Here is a 19,959-nt window from a genome sequence, read left to right as displayed (position 1 = left end):
TTACAATTGTGGTAGAACTTTGGTTCTCTGAGTAAGAGCCTGACTTGCCACCAGATACATATTCCATACTCCAACACGCTTTTAGGAAAATATTTTTAGAAATTACACATCTGAAATATGTTTCTCAAGTAATAATGGACTGAAAATACAAAATATTTTATTTTCCTTTAGGATGACAACACATACATTCCATATTTACATGGAACAGTAACACATACAGATGGATCGGGCACTGAAAAGTACAAAAACTGACCAATTTTCTAAACTTTCAGTAACAAGGCCAAAGTGGACATGGGTAGCTTGTGGAGTCGATGGAGTGGGATTCAGCAAAGGGGATTTGTGTGGCTGTATTTAAAGACCTTTGTAATCATAATGACTAACTATGTCATAATGGCAGGTCCTTTTATGATTTACCAGGTAAACTTTTCATCAAAAGATTTGCCCACTGATGCTCAGTGTAAATATGATATTCATACCTGAAACATATTTTTCTCATTGTATAGGTGTCATAGTAAACTATGTGTCTGTGTTTTGCTGATGAGAACACCATGTTAGTGCAGTAAATATGTAAGGTGTTTTGTCCGTAGTAATTGAAGACGGTAAAGGCTGAGAATGTAGCTTCAAATGCAACGGGCAGTTTCAACTAAACTGCGAACCATAAAAACAACAGAAAACCTTTTGTAAATCTAAACCGATGGTCTCACTGGCGGAACACACTACATTGAATTTTGGCAGGAATCTGGCAGTCTATGTATCGCGAGAGCAAGAGAAAATCATCCGGAGGAAGGGGAGTTAGGGAATAGTGTAAGTGAGAGCGAGCTCGGAAGGGAGGGTGAGTAGGAGCGTGAACGAAGGTAGCCTACACCTCCCATCACTTCTAGCAGAAGTTCTTGCAGAAGAGCGAACCGTTTTGAATGCCATTAGACCTGGGAAGCTGGAACAATTTTATGCATTGTATGTGGTAGAAATGACAAGGATGGTAAACTTGAAATAATTCATTTCGGCCGCGTCCTTTCGCATCAGTGATTCTTATTTTTATATTGTGTTAAAATAGTTTATTCAACATCGTGCCGTCTGTATAAAAACATTGGCGATTTTATTTTTTCTCAGGCGGGTTTGAAGACTTTTTCTCCTGTTGGAGAGAAGGTACAGTAGCCTGACGTTCTTTGTGTCACAACGTTATATTTTGTATAACTCATTAAGATGTTTAATAAATGTAATATTTTAGAACATCCATTTTTTCTGTTTCTACCATGTTATGCTGACTAATGCCATTTGCAAGATGATTACTGCTTAGAGTCGCTATGTATTTTGACAATGTGGTTTTTAAATGCACACGAACCAAAGTGTGTTTCGCCTGAACATAATCCGTTGTGCATTTTAAGTGAAAATACGGTTTCTTTTTTGCAGTTCTCTCCCAAGACTACGAGTCAAGAGTTTTGGAGCGAGAAGGGGACTTCTGAATTGAACGCTGTTATTCTCTGAATAAAAGTGGAGCATATAACTTTCTAAAAGAAAATCTGGGCAGTATGTGGCAGAGGCGACTGCTGAAGTTTGCTTTGGGACTTGCAGCGGTTTTGTCGGTGGCTGTCAATGAAGGTACTGCGGGGAATAGCGAGGCTGACAAAGACACTGAACCGAGAGCCAGCAGAGCCAAGAGAAGAGGAGGAGGTCAAGATGTCTTGAAGGGGTAATTGTATGATCAAGTTCTCTTGGCGTTAGAACTGGTCCAGACACGACTTGTATCTATTAATACATATTTTGTTTCAATAAACAGAGAATACCAAGATTATGTTAATAAATGTTTCCCTTGTGTTGTGAACAGCGAGAATGCAGCGTAGGCAGCTATTATGGATACATTGTTAAAACAACGAGGATACAGGTACGAAAATAGGAACAGCCTTCTTAACCATATAGGCTGCATTGTTACAGAAAGCTCGTCAATGATGCATTCATCTTTGCCTGATTTAAAAATAAAATTTTGTTGCAAAATGTCAAAAGGACAAGCGTGTTTCAGATAGGGATTTAATTAAGAATGGACAGATTCACATCTGTGCTGCTGTGCTGCTGCTTTACGCAGCCCACGGCTAGACTATGGAGTGGGCGAACTCCGCAGGGAAATGGACTAAAAGTTTTCACAAATTACATAGTCATGTAGTTTATAGGTCAGAGTTATCTTCTGTTTATTTAAGGTCTGCTAATGGAAAAAAAAGAGACGACAGTGGGTCAAGTTGATTGAGTTTTTAATTTGAGAAGAATGCAGGTTGGCTTGATAAGTGAAATTCTTCCAGAGGGAAGCTTCGAGGAAAGCTTTGTAATTAAATACTGGCAAGAATCGAACATTCCTACTGTGTCGCGGAAAAGAAGTTATACTCTAAACAAAGAACTCTTTTGCACGTTTGTCCCTTTTGGAATGTATAGAGCTGTACTGTAAAACCATTTTTTATTACGCAGTTGAATCTAGTTCTCCGCCGTAAACACCACACCCCTATATGGAAAAAGTAAAATTTGCAACCACATACTCCGCAGCAAATATCACGCGCAGTCGCTTTACTGTTGGACCCAGATTTACTTGAGATGAAGCCAAGAGCTTACTGAAAGGTCGTACACGCTCAGAACTTCAGTATTGTTTAAAATTGATCAAATGTTGCAACAGAACCTATACTGCTACTGAAATAATAATAATAATATATATTTTAAAAAATAAATGTAAAGGTAACAGTAGCTTGACCTTTAGACAGCCTTTTGCAATAAACGTCTTAGAAGAGGTTTTCCCTTTTACTCTCTTGTTACTCTCAAATCTTCTTGCTTGATTAGATTGCAAAGAGTGATTTACCAATTAAAAGTTTATTGGTAAATGATTGATAAAACACCTGCTACAGATATTGATAATTAAAATACAGGTGTGCATTGTGCAATCTGCACATTCAGGTTATTTTAAATTGATCTTGGTATTGTTTTTTTTTTTTTTTTTGAATGATTTTGCTCAAGAAAAGAAATGCTGTGCTGTGAGTTCTTAAAAATTGGCAATGCAATTTTTGCAAATTGAATATAGGCCACCAGGTGTTGCTGTTTTAGAGACAAGGATGTGTCTGGATAGATTATCAAATTAAGGCTAGAGGTTCTTTGGAATGTCTCCACTGGGCAACATATTTTGAATTAATTCAAATTCTCATGGGGAAAGGGACTTTGGAAGAGTCCAATTATGTTGTTTTCTAAGTAGAAGACATTGTTTGTGAAAGTCCAGTTCTATCCCGTGAGACGAATGGCTGATCATGTGTCCATCTGTGTCTTGTGCAGGCCAGTAAAGATATAAATGTGTGTCAAATTCATTGTCCTGTGACTCAAAATGGAGTTTACTAAAATAAGTGAAAATTAACACACTAAAAGGTTTTTAACAAGGCTTGTTAAAGAATGTTACATAGGTGCATATATTAGGACCACAGAGATGACATCTGTTATCTCTAAGAATAATATTTTTGGGATGTAATGAAATTGAATACTTCATTGGCAGCAATGAAAAGAATCCTTGATATTTAATTATGACTTGACCAGGTCTTGAAGAATTGAAAATTCATAAAAAACAAAAACTCTATGTAATATTATTATTTTATTTGGACAGAGTTTATTATGGTTGAAACAAGATGACCAAAGTCCAAAGGTGGTGAGCAAATATTATTAATAATTGTTATCATTAAAAAGTAAATTATTATGTTAATGTATTTCTTTAAGGCCCAATGTTTGTGGATCGCGTTACAATGCATACTGCTGCCCAGGATGGAAGACTCTCTCTGGAGGGAACCAGTGCATCGTCCGTAAGTTCTTTGTACCACTTTTGTTATTAACCGCTATTTTTCATTCCCATGTTTGATATGGCCAATCATAACTGCAGTCATCCAGTCATACTTGCTTTAGGTGTGTCCAAATGCAGCAATGTCATCCATTGATTCAGAAGGGCACACAGTTGGACACACATCTACTGAAACACTGTACCACTGTTGGCACAGACAGGCAATGCACAATCAAATGCACACCAGTTTATATACATGTGGAATTCAGTCAAACCTCACCTATGTATTTTTGGATTAAATCAAGAAAACCTAAACACTGATAAAGACTGGCCTGAAAACTGTAGTGCCTGAGCCAGAGGCTTGCCCGTTGCAAATGTTGGTTGCCTACCACCAACTTTACTGTTCTCACTGTTTTTATTCAATTTGTGCCCAGTGCTTCAGTTGGATGTGCCTCCTGGAAGGCCCCTCCACTTACCCCAATGAAACATTTTAACTGATATTTTAATTGATAATGGAAATGAGCACTCAGCAATAGTGAATAATAACATCATATTCAGCACTGACAGGCGTAGGTAAAAGCAAGTGCAAATGTTTTTAGCTCTGGAAGCAATATTTCTGTGACACACCCACACTTTGAAATGCAACTGTGAAATACTCCCAGGCATTCTAATAGTAATGTAACTGTGGGACATGCACAATCTCTATCTCTCTCTCTCTCTCTCTCTCTCCCTCTCTCTCTCCCCCCCTCCCTCCCTCCCTCCCATAATACATTCATAAATTAAGGTGGTCAGGTTTAGTAATTTGTTGTATATCCTATGCAATGACTGCTTGAAGTCTGTGACCCGTAGAAATCACCAAGTAGTGATTATGTTCCCTGGTGATGCTCTGCCAAGCTATTACTGCAGCCATCTTCAGCTCCTGTTTGTTTCTGGGGCTAGTTGCTTTACGTTTTCTCTTCAGCATATGAAATCTATGTTCAGTTGGATTCAAACTGGGTAAATGACTAGTCAAGAATTTTCTGATTTTTGATTTTGCTTTAGCAGTATGTTTGGTCTTTGTCTTCCAGTGACTGGAGATATTTTCTTGAACTTGAGCAGATAAGATTCTTCTGTACACTATAGAATTCATCCTGTTACAGCTGTCAGCAGTTCCATCTTCAATAAAGACAAGTCAGCCAGTGGCAGCCATACATGCCCAAACCATAGCACCCCCACTACCAACTACCAATCACAGATAAGGCTTTGCATCTTAGGCAGTTCGTTTTGGCCTCCACACTTGTTCTTGCCATTACTCTGATTCAAGTGAATCTTGGTCTCATCTGTCCACAAGACCATTTCCCAGAAATTCTCTTAAGTACTTCTTAAACCAACTGTAACCTGGCCATCCTATTTTTCTGTCTAATTAGTTGTTTGCATCTTGCAGTTTAGCCTCTGTAGTTCTGTTTGTGGCATCTTCTGCGGCCAGTAGTCACTAACACATCAACGCCTGGTGAAAGACGTTAGACATTCAGGTGAAAAGTAGAACCTGTGCTAACTCGGAGCTAACCTGAGTTAACATAGTCCTCAACCTAGATTTACACCCTTCTAGATTTCTAGATTTGGGCTTTTGCTCACTGTGAACTGTTTTGCATTATTGACAATAACAAAGACAATCTACCATATGAATAACATTAACCTTGAAGAGGTGTAATTGCGAATGGTAAGTAAATGGTGTGTGTGCCCTGTGATAGATTGGCGACCTGTCCAGGGTGTATTCCTGCCTCTTGCCGAATGCATGCTGGGATAGGCTCCAGCACCCCCTCTCCGTGACCCTGACCAGCATAAGCGGGTCTAGATAATAGATTGATGGAAGGTGTAATTGCTTATGCTTATACCGAGGTCATACCTTGTTTAGTTGACCAGTCAGTCTGTAGTGCTGAGGCTTGTAGTCCTGAGCATACATTGTATATGTAAATGAAATGGTAATGAATAGAACTTGACCCTGACTATGTGATGGAGAACAGGAAGGCTGTTTATTTGTGTGCGTCCTGAGATTGCAGCCTGGCAAGCTGCCTTTCAGTCAGCATGGCCAATGACATTGTTTAAAAATACAAAACCAAGGAAGTTGGGTCACAGTGTGCGTAATGTCTCACCCATCAAGCCAGATTACCTTGAGCTTGATTTTCTCTTGTGGGGAACAGCATCCTGACTCCTGCCTGTTTCACCCTTCCCCCCGATCTGACGCTATGCTGCCCTGTTTACATTATACATGAAGGGAAACCTCAGACCCAACCCAACCCGCCACTATGCACATCGCTTTGCCAGTCGCTTCTGATGGAAGAGTTCCTGCTGATTTGTGTTGTGTGGTATAAGTCCAGCTGTGTTTGGGCATCATAGTCTGGGATCATCTGACCCATCTGTTTTGTTTTTCCAGCCATTTGCCGGAGCTCCTGTGGAGATGGATTTTGCTCAAGACCCAATATGTGCTCTTGCCCCAATGGTCAAATTGCACCTTCCTGCGGTTCCAAATCTGGTACTGTATTTCACCATGAAGAAAATGGTTTCAAGCGTTTTGCCGGTTGTTTAATGGTTTGACATTAAAGTTTGAAGAATTTTATCTAATGGTCCACATCATGTCTGTCTTTAGTGCATGCAAGCCAAGTACTTAGTTTTAGGGTCAGAACAGTCAGAACAAGACACTCTACCCTCTTTAGTATGTACCACACAGACAATATTACTTTTGATAGAATGTAGTGTTACTTGTTCCATGCAAATTATTTGTAGACTGATGTGACATACATGAAAAAACACACAATGCAATATTTAGAGTGATTATTTCAATATGGGTTTTTGTGTTTTTCTTCAGCAACACAGCATAAGTGACTTTTTTATTCACAGAAGGATCTAAAATTAGCTCTTGGCTTAAAACCAGTCTGGTTTTAAGATCCTTCTCTCCATGGCAGATGATGTCATTTCCTGTCACTTGCTTAATCCCTTCTGTTTTTGTCAGGCACAAGACAATGGAGCTCAGCTGCCCAGCTTGAAAACCGGCCCATTCCTTTGTTAAAACTTTGAAATGGCTGCTAGTCATACACATTTTTATAAACCATGTTCTGTATACTATAAGAACATACACGTTCCATAGATACATATGTGCAGAACAGCCTCTGTTCAGGAGAAGATATGTTTTTAATATTGTCACTGTTGTCCCTCAGTTCAACACTGCAATATTCGCTGTATGAACGGTGGAACCTGTGCAGAAGACCACTGCCAGTGTCAGAAGGGATACAATGGGGCTCACTGTGGGCAACGTAAGGACCGCTGCTTTCAAATCCTTAATGTCTTTAAAAGCCGTACCCTTTTTTTGGATATGAGGTGTGCATTTTCAAGGCGCAAGGCTATTTCAGTAGATTATTTTAACATCTGCATAGCATCTCTGTCACACCAGAGTTAGCTAAAGAGAAGATTTGCATGTGCAGTATGTGAAATGGAAATCTTTTTGATGTATGTGGATGTAGTAACTGAACAGTTTGAAACAATATCCCAAGGAGTGTCATCTGGCCTCATTTGCATGTATGATTTTGTTTCTCAGCTGTCTGTGAAAATGGGTGCTTGAATGGCGGAAGATGTGTGGCTCCTAACCGCTGTGCCTGCACCTATGGCTTCACTGGAGCACAGTGTGAAAGAGGTACTGTTGGCCATCACTAAAATATTCCAAATGAGTGCATTCATATCCACAATGGATAAAGCAGTTGATTGAAAAAACATACATGCCATTGCCATAGATGTTATGTACAGATGTCAGTGCATACTGTGTATGTAGTTCTTTGATGGTATTAGATATTGCATTGTGGCTGACAGCAGTGGTGGAACATTGGTTTTATGTTTGCCCTGTAATCTGTGTTAGCATTACAAGAAGTTAATTCTTGCTTTGTGGTATAACATTCTAGTTAAATAAATATATTTTGAAGTTAGTATAAATCTCATTGGGTTCCATAAAGTTGTTTATTATTTGTTTAACCTACTGTATGTGTTTGCAACAAATGTTTGCCCTCAGACCCTCTTTCTTTTGTTGCCCTATTTGTTGCCGTCGTGCAGGTTTTTTGTCTTCACAAAACTAGAAAATATCATCATCCACATCTGTTTCCAACTGTTTTTTTTTCCTGTAATGCATGATTGACCAGTCGGTATTCTTGAAGTATTGCAAAATTGAATTCCTTGTTCATGAGGAATAAAAACACTTTTGCACTGAGGTAATAGCCCTTGGGAAACCTCATGAAGAGGCTGCTACATTTAAAAACACATTGAAATGTGTCAAATGGATTTGCCAGGAATTGTTGATTTGTTAGTGAGTAAGGGTGAGTAATGAGTATTAATATGGCATGGTTGAAAATCTGGTAATTTCCCCCAGTGATTTTCAGGGTTTTACCAGTTCTGTTTTGAGAGCATGATGTGCTGCAGTTCTGGAATGGAGTCATTTCCTGTTGGTGTCGATGACATTTGGATTCTGTCAGACACAATAGCCATGGCCCATGTATGACAGTAACAGGCCCTGGTTTCTGTAAAGGAAATGTTTCAAATGTTTTGTTGCGGCATCTCTGATATTGCAACCGTAGACTGCTGTGTAGTTGGCCTTTTTATGCATCTGAAAGGGACGATCTTCTCTGGGTTTGCTTCACTTTACTTTGCTGGGTTTACTTTAAGATATTAAAGATATGCAGTTAATATGTTCTGCTAAATCTAGAGTGACTTACAAGCTAGTTCATATCATGAGGCGAGATCATTGTTCCAGGGTTTTGTGTTACCATCTCAAAAGTAGTTTCAGTGTTCCAAAACGGTCATATTGTGCAGAGACCTGGCAGACATCTCGTCCTTAGAACTTTGCTCTGGCCAAAACAATCAAAGTCAGAGGATCCTCATTGGTTTTTCAGTTTCCAATGTCAAATTTTAAGTCGATGGTGAGAGACACAGGAGCTCCTTATATTTTATGTTTTTTTTTTTGTCCTAGCTGTGCATTTAACCTGAATTTTGATATAACACAAATGTAGTCTTGAATGTCCTGCATCTTGATTCATTATATGAAACCAATTGTTTTGCTATCATTTTGGTTAATTCTACTCATTGACATCTATTATCCATCTTGAATCTTGAGTCATCCTTCCTGACTAAGTCTATTTGATGCAGATGTGTTGGAGGTTTTTAAGGCCGTTTGTGTGAAAGAGGAGAATAAAATGTACTTGAATTTGCTGCCAAGCTTTTTCCTGTTTTTTTGTATATTAACCCTTAAAACTGACCACTTGCAAAGGGGTGCATCTAGCCTAGCTGTTGTGTATTGTTCAGAGATTTAGTAACATTTTAAGGAATCATTACTACAATGAAATTCAATTTTATTTTGTATAGCACATTTTATCGATACTGTTAGAAGGGTGCTTTACAGAAAAAGTAAATATGAAGCAAGAGCCCCAACAATCTGGCAGAGAAGTTTAAAAACTCTCCAGCAGGAAGGAAAAACATTGAAACAGTTTGAAAAATGCATTGTTCGATTGTGTGAGCTTCGTCACTTAAAGTTAATTAAGTTAAAGCTAATGTGAACACATTGTAAAAGCAGCTTATTATTTGTAATTACAAATGTGATGTGGAAGGCATGCTACCTTAATTGCTAAGTTTTAAGATCACGATTAAGACTTGGTTATTGGATATTCTTTCATATAGTTTTCCAATTATTACTGAATTTCAAGTTATTGCTCAACAGAACAATCGCAAAATTGGCATGAAAATGGCTGAACATCTTTGGCATGTTATAGAGAATACCTTCAAAATTAGAAAAATATGGATCAGTTTATAATGGTTGCAATCATATTCGTGCTTCCTACTCTGCTGTCAGTGTGCACTTTTAACCCCAGTATTTAAAATCACTTAGCATTTTTTGCCCTAAAGGGCATCATGATTTTTTCCTACTTTAAAATGTCAACATTTACTTTGTCTTATCCTAAACAACATAAAAGTTTGTAATGAATTATTGTATACGGAAAAGGAAAAGTAGATGCTGCACATTCCAGGGACATACCAATGAGTGTATTTTCTCAGAAACACATGTTTGAACCCTACATTGTACACTGGTTGTACCATTCAGTACACACATCTTGAAGACTAATTCTAATAGCTACTAGTTTACACTTGTACAATGGACAGACTGTATCCAAAGAGCTACCATTATCTTAAACCAGTGAATCCAAGCACTTAAAAATAGTCTCCTCTTATGAATCCACCTAAATGTGAAATAAGATTGCATGTTGAATGAAATGGTAAAATTCATAACACCAGCAGTAACTCCATACCAGGCCCCTTGATAAGTACAGTAAATGATTGAGTATGTTTTAAATATATAATTTTGACCCAAAGACCCAAAAAGCATTGAATTTTGGGAAGTGGAGAAGGAAAAGAACTGATAATTGGTTTTCTAAAGGAGTAAACACAGTAATTGTGTGCTGTGCATTTCCAGGGTGGGCTTTACAAGAGGCTGTTAATTCTGATGATCCCTGCTCCTTCTCTCTGGCTCCTGGTTAGCACACTCCTAATCAGAGTATTCATTCATCTCAGTATCGCTTCCAATGGTTTCCTTCAGTAGACAGCCAAGCCAAATCGAAAACTTCCTATCTCCTGTCCAAAGCGCCTGGAAAAGTGGTTGCTTTTGGCAAGGCGTGATGTCGACCTCCTTTGTTGCCTCAACGGTTCCAATGGTCACAGATAACCTTGTCTTGTCTCGCCCAGTATTTTTTTGCATCAACAGTGGCAGTGAGAGATTGTATTATGCTTGTGAGGAATAGAACTCTTTCAATTAACAGTTTCATTCAACAGTTTGCTGTATCCATTGATCTAAAGCAAAGAAATGTCCAGTATTACATGATATGGGACTTTTTTCTTGTCCTCTCATTCATGCTTTCATGTTCACAATATTGTACAGTATACATGTATAAGGCTACATGCTTTGTGAGTTTCTCTGACATTTTCCTGGCTATATTCCATCTCCTCTCCAGGATATTGTTTTGAACATGTATTCACATTTTCCTTAGTATTGTTTGAGAAAAGGAGTTTCTTTATTAGGCACAGATTTAATCTTATACCATTAACACAGGAAATGTTGGATGACTGACATTGTGAAACAAGAACAGCACTGGGAAATTGAAACTGAAAAGAATGCCTTGCCTATGAGTTTGATTTCAGCTGAGGAGACTGTGCCCACAATATAGCTGTGGGTACTGCACAAGCATTTCATATGCTAGGTATAAGTATTGTACAGCTCACATTTGCTGTAAGCAGTTATTTTTTTATTGTTTATTAAGGGTGGTTCTCCCGTTGGTGTCCAAAGAGAGTGAGTAATATTTGACCCCATGTACATAATACATTTATTTTAAATTGGCTTAAGGCTTCGATTTAAGTAGCATGGTCAAGTTCAGCTGTCCTGTTTTATAAGCCTTTGCTACACCTCATTGAAAAAGGTAATAGATAATCCAAACCATTCCATTGCTCTATGTAAACCGATATCTCAAATTACAGTGACATGCTCTCTGATTGCCTTCTGTAGACATTGGCTCATCTAGATATCATTAAATCAGATAGGCTTGCAGTGGAACAGACTGCTGTAATTGGCCTTAACAGGTATACCCAGGCTGGAGACAGAGGAGAGAGAATCATTTCTCAGTATTAGTGATGAAACCACATTTTTCCACCTTCAGCTGAGTGCAATGGCATCCTCATTTATTGTGGGCTCTAATATTTTCACACCAATTTATAGTTTGTGACAAATGCCTGGAAGTTGATATTTTGTCTTCAGTCTGACCTTGACTGCCAGCAAAGGCACAGAAGTGAATTCCCTGGAAACGTAAATATTTACAGGCAACTGAAACATAATAAAGCAATAGTTTATTCCGTCCTCAAACAAGTCTGTTTTAATGTGTTTAAACACATATCCCATTCAGAGCCCCAGCAGTTTCATGCATGTTCGTTTTGTGGGTGTGCAGCATTTGATTTTGTCATTCAGTGTGGGCGCAATAGATTTGGTGTTGATCCCTATCTGTTTTAATGACGATATTGGACATTGTAACCCGTTGCTTAGAGTCATGTGGAGTGGAGTATTCAGGATTGCTCTCAGATATGTGCAGACATGGGAGAGTCCCACAGCTGTGTTTAGACATGGTGTGCAGAAGGCTAGAGCAACACCGCCATCAACCTCAGTTTAGGATTTCCTATAGTTAATATCAAATGGGGCTGGCAACAGAGAGGCTTTGGACAACATGGTTGGTCTTTTGGTTACAAGTTTTCATTTTGGCTGACATTGTTCTCCAAACTAAGGATAATTTTAGGAGTGAGTGTCACAAAATCCAGTAAATATCAGCAAACAGCTGCAATTGCTTAAAACGTACTAATTAAAAGAAGGAAAACAAAAAATAGTGGGTGTGAAATTGTAACAGGTCTGGCTTAGTTTCCATTTTAGAAACTTCCATGGCATAAGTCTGTATGTCTGTGAGTTGCATTGTAGTCTCAATTAAACACGATGAATTAAAAATACATGAAAAATGTTTATGTTAAATATCTCACACACTTTCCTCATTTACTATGAGTTCAGTACCGAGTGACTGATGAAAGATAAACAAGCCCCCTGTGACATCTTTGGCATGCATGCTTTTCCCATGTAGTTTGCAGCAGAATAGTTTATTGTACGGTACATAATGGTTATGAAAACAGGATTTCAATAGCCTTCCAGTCGTCCTTCTTATGGTTAGAAAAATAAGAGCTGGTATAACTTGGAATATGTTCATCATATATCCTTAGAGTAAAGCAGTAAAGTTTTGATTTAAAAAAAAGTCTCTAGTGAGCTGTAGGCGGCTTGGATTTTCTCTGAAACTGTGTGAAACTATCTGAGACGAATTTGAGATGTTTGGTAATCTCCCCAGCAATGATGACAGTGAATGTAGCATGACTCTACTACTGCAGTGTTTTGTAGCTGGAAAAGTACTTAAATTATACTTAGGGGATGGAGATGACCCAGTTTTTCTTCAAAACATTTTATTTGCCAGTAACTGGAAGAAATGCAGGGGAGAGTGAAGCATACATGACCAGTGTTGTGTGCATTTTAATCATGGGGAAAACATCCAGTTTAATTTGTTTAAGCACTCCTTACCCTGGAACAAGAGCTTCTTGCTCTCCTATTTTTGCTTCATGCTGTCTGTTGTCTGCTGTTAAATGTGGAACCAATTTTTGAGTTTGGGCTCTTGCCAGACATAATTGGAGCTCACACACTACTGATGTAAATCTTCAGTTTATATTTCATCTGAATTAGACACTTTCTGCCCCCATGTTGTAACTGGATCTGGTGCTTTACAATTTCCCATTGCATTTGCCTGAAAGCTATTCTACACAGTAAAATGTCCAGTGTTAATTCAACTCTAACAGAGTACGGTACATACGAGTCCAGTTGGGACCATATGAACTCTGTAAGAGTTGATTTAACACGGAACATTTTACTGTGTGCTGAATCTCTAAGAGGGAAACTCTTAGTTAAAAAATCCTAAACGTTGTCTTCTGTTTAAGCTAAACCAGGACTCATAAGCCTCCTAATCTCCTGTGGTGTACAGATGTGCTGTCTGATGTGCGGTATCTGTCTTTTAACTGTCTTCTGCCTCTCAGATTACAGGACGGGACCCTGCTTTGCCTCAGTGAGCAACCAGATGTGCCAAGGCCAGCTGACGGGCATTGTGTGCACCAAGACGCTGTGCTGTGCCACAGTGGGCAGGGCCTGGGGGCACCCCTGCGAGATGTGTCCAGCCCAGCCCCACCCCTGTCGTCGCGGCTTCATTCCAAACCACCGAACAGGAGCTTGTCAAGGTACACTCCACGCCACCGCTCTCTTAGAGGGGATTAGGCCTAATTGATTTAAATTGCTTTTGGTCCCTCTGTCTGAAGAATTTCGTGAGACATGTCGACAGGGCAAAGAGGAGGACTGTCAGGTTTATGCATGCATGGTTGGATGGGCATGAGATGCATAAGCACATTTAGTATAAACCAAAAACGTTTTTTTTTTCTCGTAAAAATGTCTCGGGTCATGCAAAAACATTTTTATTGTTTTTCCACAAAACAAACCTTCTGCTTGTGCAAAATTAAATTAATGTTGGAACTTCAACATTTTTCAGGGTTTTTTACAGAGTATCTAAAAGGATTCTGTTAAGTGCTAGGAGGAACTTTATCTGCTGAAGTCTAAACAGTCTTCTGTGAAAAGTATTACTTAATGTATACATTATTTATGAAACAGGTGAAGGGACAAATGCACAAATAAATTTTTCCAGTTTGTCAGAATTTAAATGGCAAAATAAATCCACTTTCAGTATGTCAGCCACAACAACTGACAACAGCCTTGTGAAACGTCCCAATGAGTCCTGATATTTTGTCAGAAGTATGCCTCAACTTAAACAAACCACCACTGTCTGAACATTTACATGTGGGGACCAACCCAAACCAAATTCTGAGCTCAGGTTCCCATTAGTTTGACATAGCTACAGAAGTTGTATTTCCTATTTTCAAGTGTTTTTACTGTACTGCGTTCGCCATCCCTGTTACCTTAATGACATGGACGTCTTTATTCAGCGTGACTTCCTCCATGCTCCTGTTCCAGCATTGAAAAGTTAAAGCCAACAATTCATGTGGAACAGGCATGGGTGCACTTTTGTTGGAACCAGCAGGAAGCGATCTCAAGTCACAAAAATGCATTGTCACTGCATGTTGGGCAGCACTGAACAAACTACCAACAGAAGCCTTTTATTTTAGACTTAAATATACCAGCGGCAGCTATTTGAAGAAAAAATTCTCTCGTGGTAATCTTTGCACATGTCTTGTCTGTGTTTTTTATTTGGTAACCGCACATAGTACATTCTACTCTTAATAATCCTGATTCTCCAGTGTTATTAATTTGAGGCACTTGGAGGGTGCCCTGCTTAAGGAAACACTTTACTATCTTTACTAGCAGCTGATCACTCAGTTTGTGGTGATAGCCCAGTTGACTAGACCAGTTGGCAAGCCGTCTGTCAATACAAGAGTATGAATATTGGTTTGGAAGATAGATCTTTCACCCCACCATTCAGTTTTAGACTGGCCAAATGTCATGTTTCAGAGCTAGCTTATATCCCTTTCATTTTTGATTAAACACCAAAAGCTCTTTGTTGCGGCTTACACAATAATATTCCAAAATGAAAAAAGGGCACTAAACTGGGTCTTTAACGAAACCCTTCATGAAGAAGGTTGTTTCCTGTTTCCTTTTAAACATCTGTTTTTCTTTAGCTGGGGAAAAACAAGTGTCTGTACAATATGCTGTTCATAGACACACGCAAGAAGACCAGCAGTCTACTCTTAATGCCATTTACGGAAGTGACTATATATTTTTCTACGTGACACATTCTAAGACAGTTGATGAAACATGGTTATAATTTTTCTTGCTTGGGAATTGGATGTCCTTGCAAATGGCAGAACAGATGGTCCTATAACAACATGCCATGCATGGTTATGTAGAACTTTTAGTGATTCAGTGCACAGCAACATTTCAGTTGGTTTAGTGGCCATTTTTGAATCAGTTTTTTTCCCCTCTTTTGTCTCTGCTATTACTGCATGTAGTGCACAGTTTGCTCATTTTATATGACTTGGAGAGGGTGCATTCTTAATTTTCTAAACTATGCACACACACACAAAAAAATACCATTGGCAGCTTGCCTGCCCCTGACCCTGTGTCCCTCTGCTAGAATTGCACTACTTTGGCCCTCAGGGGCACAGCTCTGTCCTGATGTAGTCATGGCAAACTAGTCCTAGTTGGTTATAATTACAGCCCTGAGATACACATCGCTCCCAGCATGGCCTGCTGTGGCCGATGTCTTTCCCGCTTGTCAACAGCACAAAATAAAGACTCCCTGGGCTCACACTGTCCCTTTTGTTCAGTCCCAGCATTCATGTCAGTCGAGCGACAATTGTTTTTGGATACCTGTCTATCACGCCGTCCTACGAACGGTCCCTGTACCCCTGGGTTTTAGTGAAGAGGTCCTACAGATGTGGGCCGGGACTCCCCTCCCCCCCCCCCCCCACCCCCACCCCCCCCAGGGCATTCTGGAAAGCCCCTCTGCTGCGTTTGGCTTCTCCTCTAATTCCTCCAGCTGTACAAATTCTTTTTATCGTCTGGCTGTCTGTGGGACAGAGGAGAGCGTGAGCAGGAGTGGCCGGTTCTCAGTGCTGGTGATTTATAGCCCTCCACACGCAGCTATGGGAAGCATTCCTGTCTCCTCTTCCATCTCTGCGTTTATTTTCCCCTTCTCCTCCTGACCCCCCCGGAGGCTGTGTGTCCAGGAGCTCGGGGACCTGCTTTGCGCTGCCAAACTTTTGCTGTCGCCCTCTCTCTCTCTGCCCGGGTCACACCTGGGCCTTTGCATTGGTTCTCCACGTAGGTATGAGTGCAGGCAGTCACGTTGTCACCTGATGTCGTAAGATGTGATTCTAAATCAAACTGCAGAAAGCGTGGAGCAGGCATGAAGGGTTTATTGTTTCTGGGCTTTACGCAGTTTCGTTTTTATGCAGAATCCATTTAAAACACAGCCTACAGCTGTGGCAAAGGGCAGGAGGAAAATAATGTTCTTGTAATAGTGATTACGAGGCCAAGCAGAACAGCAGCTATGATGTTACTCAGTCCTATGAGTCCAGCACTTACAATGGTGTTATATTTCGCCTGCTCATAGCTCCTTCCAAATTAAAGCACAGTTTCAGCCCATTCACCCTGGCTGAACAAAGCCCAAAGTTGGGTGCCCCATTTGTATGGGTTTAAACCAGTAATCTTCATCATAATTTTGTGGAAAGCAAATTGGATTTGATTTTGTTTTGGTTAACAAGTTTTTTCCCCTCTTGCTAGATGTGGATGAATGCCAAGCCATTCCTGGGCTCTGTCAAGGAGGAAATTGCATTAACACTGTTGGATCATTTGAGTGCAAGTGCCCTGCTGGACACAGGTTTAATGAAGTTTCACAGAAATGTGAAGGTAAGACCTTTCTTGAATGTAAAGTGAAAAACCACACCTTGTACACAGAGAAAAATAATTGCTGTTCTATGTAAGGTCCACTTTGAGTCTAGTTACTGGGCGGCCGTGTAGTATAAAGGGTAAGGAGCATGTAACCTGAAGGTCACAAGTTCGATTCCCGGGTAGGACACTGCAGTTGTACCTGCATTATTCATTTTATATCCAGCTGTTTAAATTGATGCGATGTAAATGCTATGTAGAATGTTCTGTATAAGAGCATCTGCTAAATGGTTGTAATGTAATGTTTTTCCAAACTTGGTGTGAGTGATTTAGTTGTACAAAAAATAATAAATGCAAGCCTGCAGGCAGCTGCAACACATTTTAGTGTTTCTCTTAATAGCCGGGATTAAGGCCAACCCTACGGGATTAGTGTGCAGCCGAAGGAGCAGCAAGTCATGACTCAAACCCAGTACAGAGACCAGTAGTTGCCGGTTCTTTATAGAATGCCATTGGACAATTGGAGGGGCAAAGAGGACAGGCACCATCGGCGGATAGTCTGAGGACCCTCCCGGGTGGGAGAGTTTGACTAAATAAGAGCCCTTATACAGTGGCTCGCCTTCGACAGAGGGGCTCCTTTCCGGGGTCAGGGGAGAGGCGCCTGCGTCTCCGGGTGGACGGCGCCCTGGAAGTGCGGGGGCCTCTTCCCGAAGCGAGAGGGGCTGACATGGGCGCCGATGATTCAGAGATGACTCAGATGTTTTGTCCTTGCTCCTGCCGGGGTTGGGGGGCGCGGGGCTCGCAGGCTCTAGGGAGACGATGTTCCTAACATCTTGTGGCGCACCAATCCATAAATAAATATACTGGCTCATGTCATCCAGTACAGAGACATTCTTCTCAGAAGCTCTCATTGTGTCTGCCAGTTCCAAGGCTGCCTACTGTATATGCTGAGAGCAAATAAACTGCGGATTATAGCGAAACACTGGACAATGTATATGGTTTGGTTTTATCTAGTCTCAGAATCTCTCATGCATTCACAGTAAATTAATAGCCTTATAATAAGCTGATTCATATAGAATTCCAAATGTTTCATTTGGCCATTGTCCGATAACTCACATTAATGTCTAGTGCCATTTATTTAGAAATCTATGTGGTTAGCCATGTTTAGCAAACTCTACCAATGAAATTGTTCTTCAAAATAACAGCTTGGAAGGATGCTCTATATCTAGCCTGCACTGCTAGATGACAAGTAGAAGACACTGTTTTAAAAAGACAAAGCTATTAAAAGACATCAGGAAATATCTGCTCTGTCATGTTTTAATTTAGTTTCTAAGCACATTAAAGTTGTATGACATCATTAAAGTGTACTAATAAACAAACATAACCCATACTTCATTTCATTTTGGACAGATCTTGATGAGTGTGCCAGCATTCCTGGTCTATGCAGTGGGGGTGATTGTTCTAATACAGTCGGGAGCTATTTCTGCAAGTGTCCTCAGGGATTCTACACCCCTCTTGATGGGTCCAGATGTATTGGTAAGGGGAATGAGTTGTGACAGTTTGCCTATCACTTGAATAGTGGAGATAATGTAGCATCTACTGTTTTGTGGAAAGGTCTATTTGCACTACTGCAAGTGTGTTTAGCTTGAAAATCCATAAAAGTCATTAAATCCTCCTGAACTAATAGCTCTGAAATGGTGTCCTAATATGCCAGAATTTGCATGGAAAATTGGGGAGTTAGTAGGATACAAACAGGAAAAAGACTGGTTCTCTGTCCCACTTTTGCGTTTGTGCTTCACTAGTGACATGTTCAGATTTGTTTTTTGGCTCAATATGAGGTATGGGCTTTTAGGCTTATCAGCGATTTTGATAACCAAACCAACTTCTGTGTACCTTCCCATTTCCTAATTTTACCAACTGACTGTACCTCAGTTAAAATTCATTCAAGGAACATCCCTACAGAGACATCACCCTTTTCCATCCAGTTTCCAGCCATGCTCCTTCTTGAAGACACTTAAGAGAAACAGGAACGTTTCAGTTGGAGCGTTAGGAAGCAGAATTTTTTATGTTAAGAATGCAGATTACCGCGTAGCTCCACTCCCTCAGACTCTGTCAGATGAGCTTTTCCTCTTTGCAGTCACACTCTGCAAGCAATGGGGCCATGCCGAGAAATCACTGTAACTATTCCAAAAGCTCAACTGACAGGAATTTAGGTCAGTAGTCTGTTGCCTCTTAATGCCACAAGAATGAGCTGTTTTCTTTAAACTGCTGCGAGTGGAAGGGACACGGGGTGTAACATCACACTGTGCATACCTGCCTGTTGTCTTATCCCTCTCCTCATTAACGTCTGATAAAAATGCTTGTTGGTTTAACTCAATAATGCCTGATACTGAAGAACTCTGTGGACGAGAGCTCCTTCGTCTGAAGCCAAGGGACATCTCCCCCTGTCCTGCACTATCGTTTTGAAAGCAGTGAGAAAGGGAAAAAATACAGCTGAAGTTTTTATGGCTTTTCCAGTGGCGTAGTGCACCCTTCTTTATGAAACTTTCCTTTAAGAGGCATTCACAAGACATAATTCAAATGAACAAAGGCTCTTAACAGAATTTGAGCTGTAGCATATTGTTGGGGGGAAAGAATTATGAAATATTGGTTTTCTGGATTTGTCAACCCATGTTTCAACACATTTGAAAGCCGTGGGACATTGTATTGTGGATGTGCATTTCAGGGAAGGGGGATCAGCTGCACTTTTCCAGGTGCTTCTGTTTAGTCACACGGGGGAAGGAAGGAAGATGTTGATATGTAAATCAGAGAAAGCCATTACAGAGCCCTGAGTTATGGGCCTATATCCTCGCGGCACACCAAGATCTTTCACCCAAACAAGGCAAGAAAAACCCTAAATCATATAAGTGGGCTTGGTTCCGCCCGGGTCCCAGATAGCACTGGGAGAATTTGGCCCAGGAAACTGCAGCTGATCTACATTGGCCCCGGCCCCCAGGAGGATGTTTGTTTGGAAAGAATGTCTGCTATGAAGCTCGACTTGCCAAAAAATCTGTTTTGCCAAACAATTCTGTCAACTTCCCAAGCACAGTGAATGTCGATGTGAACGTCCACCATGAGCCATGTTTTAAATTTTTTTCCTCTTCCTCCTCTT

The 19,959-nt window shown here is 40.2% G+C and overlaps 1 protein-coding gene across 4 annotated transcripts in view; it reads left to right on the top strand.

Moving 5' to 3' along the window:
- The first annotated feature begins 820 nt into the window (after window positions 1–820).
- LOC118227283 (fibrillin-1-like) overlaps window positions 821–19,959 on the top strand; it is a 59,992-nt gene continuing 40,853 nt past the window's right edge. Inside the window, exons 1-10 of one of the 4 annotated variants that reach the window (XM_035417508.1) lie at window positions 821–954; window positions 1,111–1,146; window positions 1,411–1,690; window positions 3,733–3,815; window positions 6,204–6,302; window positions 6,985–7,080; window positions 7,362–7,457; window positions 13,457–13,654; window positions 16,707–16,832; window positions 18,219–18,344. In XM_035417508.1, coding sequence (XP_035273399.1) covers window positions 1,530–1,690; window positions 3,733–3,815; window positions 6,204–6,302; window positions 6,985–7,080; window positions 7,362–7,457; window positions 13,457–13,654; window positions 16,707–16,832; window positions 18,219–18,344 — 985 coding nt within the window. In that variant the 5' untranslated portion in view covers window positions 821–954; window positions 1,111–1,146; window positions 1,411–1,529. Of the gene's footprint in view, window positions 980–1,110; window positions 1,147–1,410; window positions 1,691–3,299; window positions 3,319–3,732; window positions 3,816–6,203; window positions 6,303–6,984; window positions 7,081–7,361; window positions 7,458–13,456; window positions 13,655–16,706; window positions 16,833–18,218; window positions 18,345–19,959 lie in introns of those variants that run through there. The other 3 variants (XM_035417507.1, XM_035417509.1, XM_035417510.1) reach the window with 3 other exon arrangements.

Source organism: Anguilla anguilla, chromosome 5 (assembly GCF_013347855.1).
Source record: "Anguilla anguilla isolate fAngAng1 chromosome 5, fAngAng1.pri, whole genome shotgun sequence".
Lineage (NCBI taxonomy): Eukaryota > Metazoa > Chordata > Actinopteri > Anguilliformes > Anguillidae > Anguilla > Anguilla anguilla.
The sequence above is the reverse complement of the archived record's forward strand: the minus strand, read 5'-3'. Positions and strand labels throughout refer to the sequence as shown.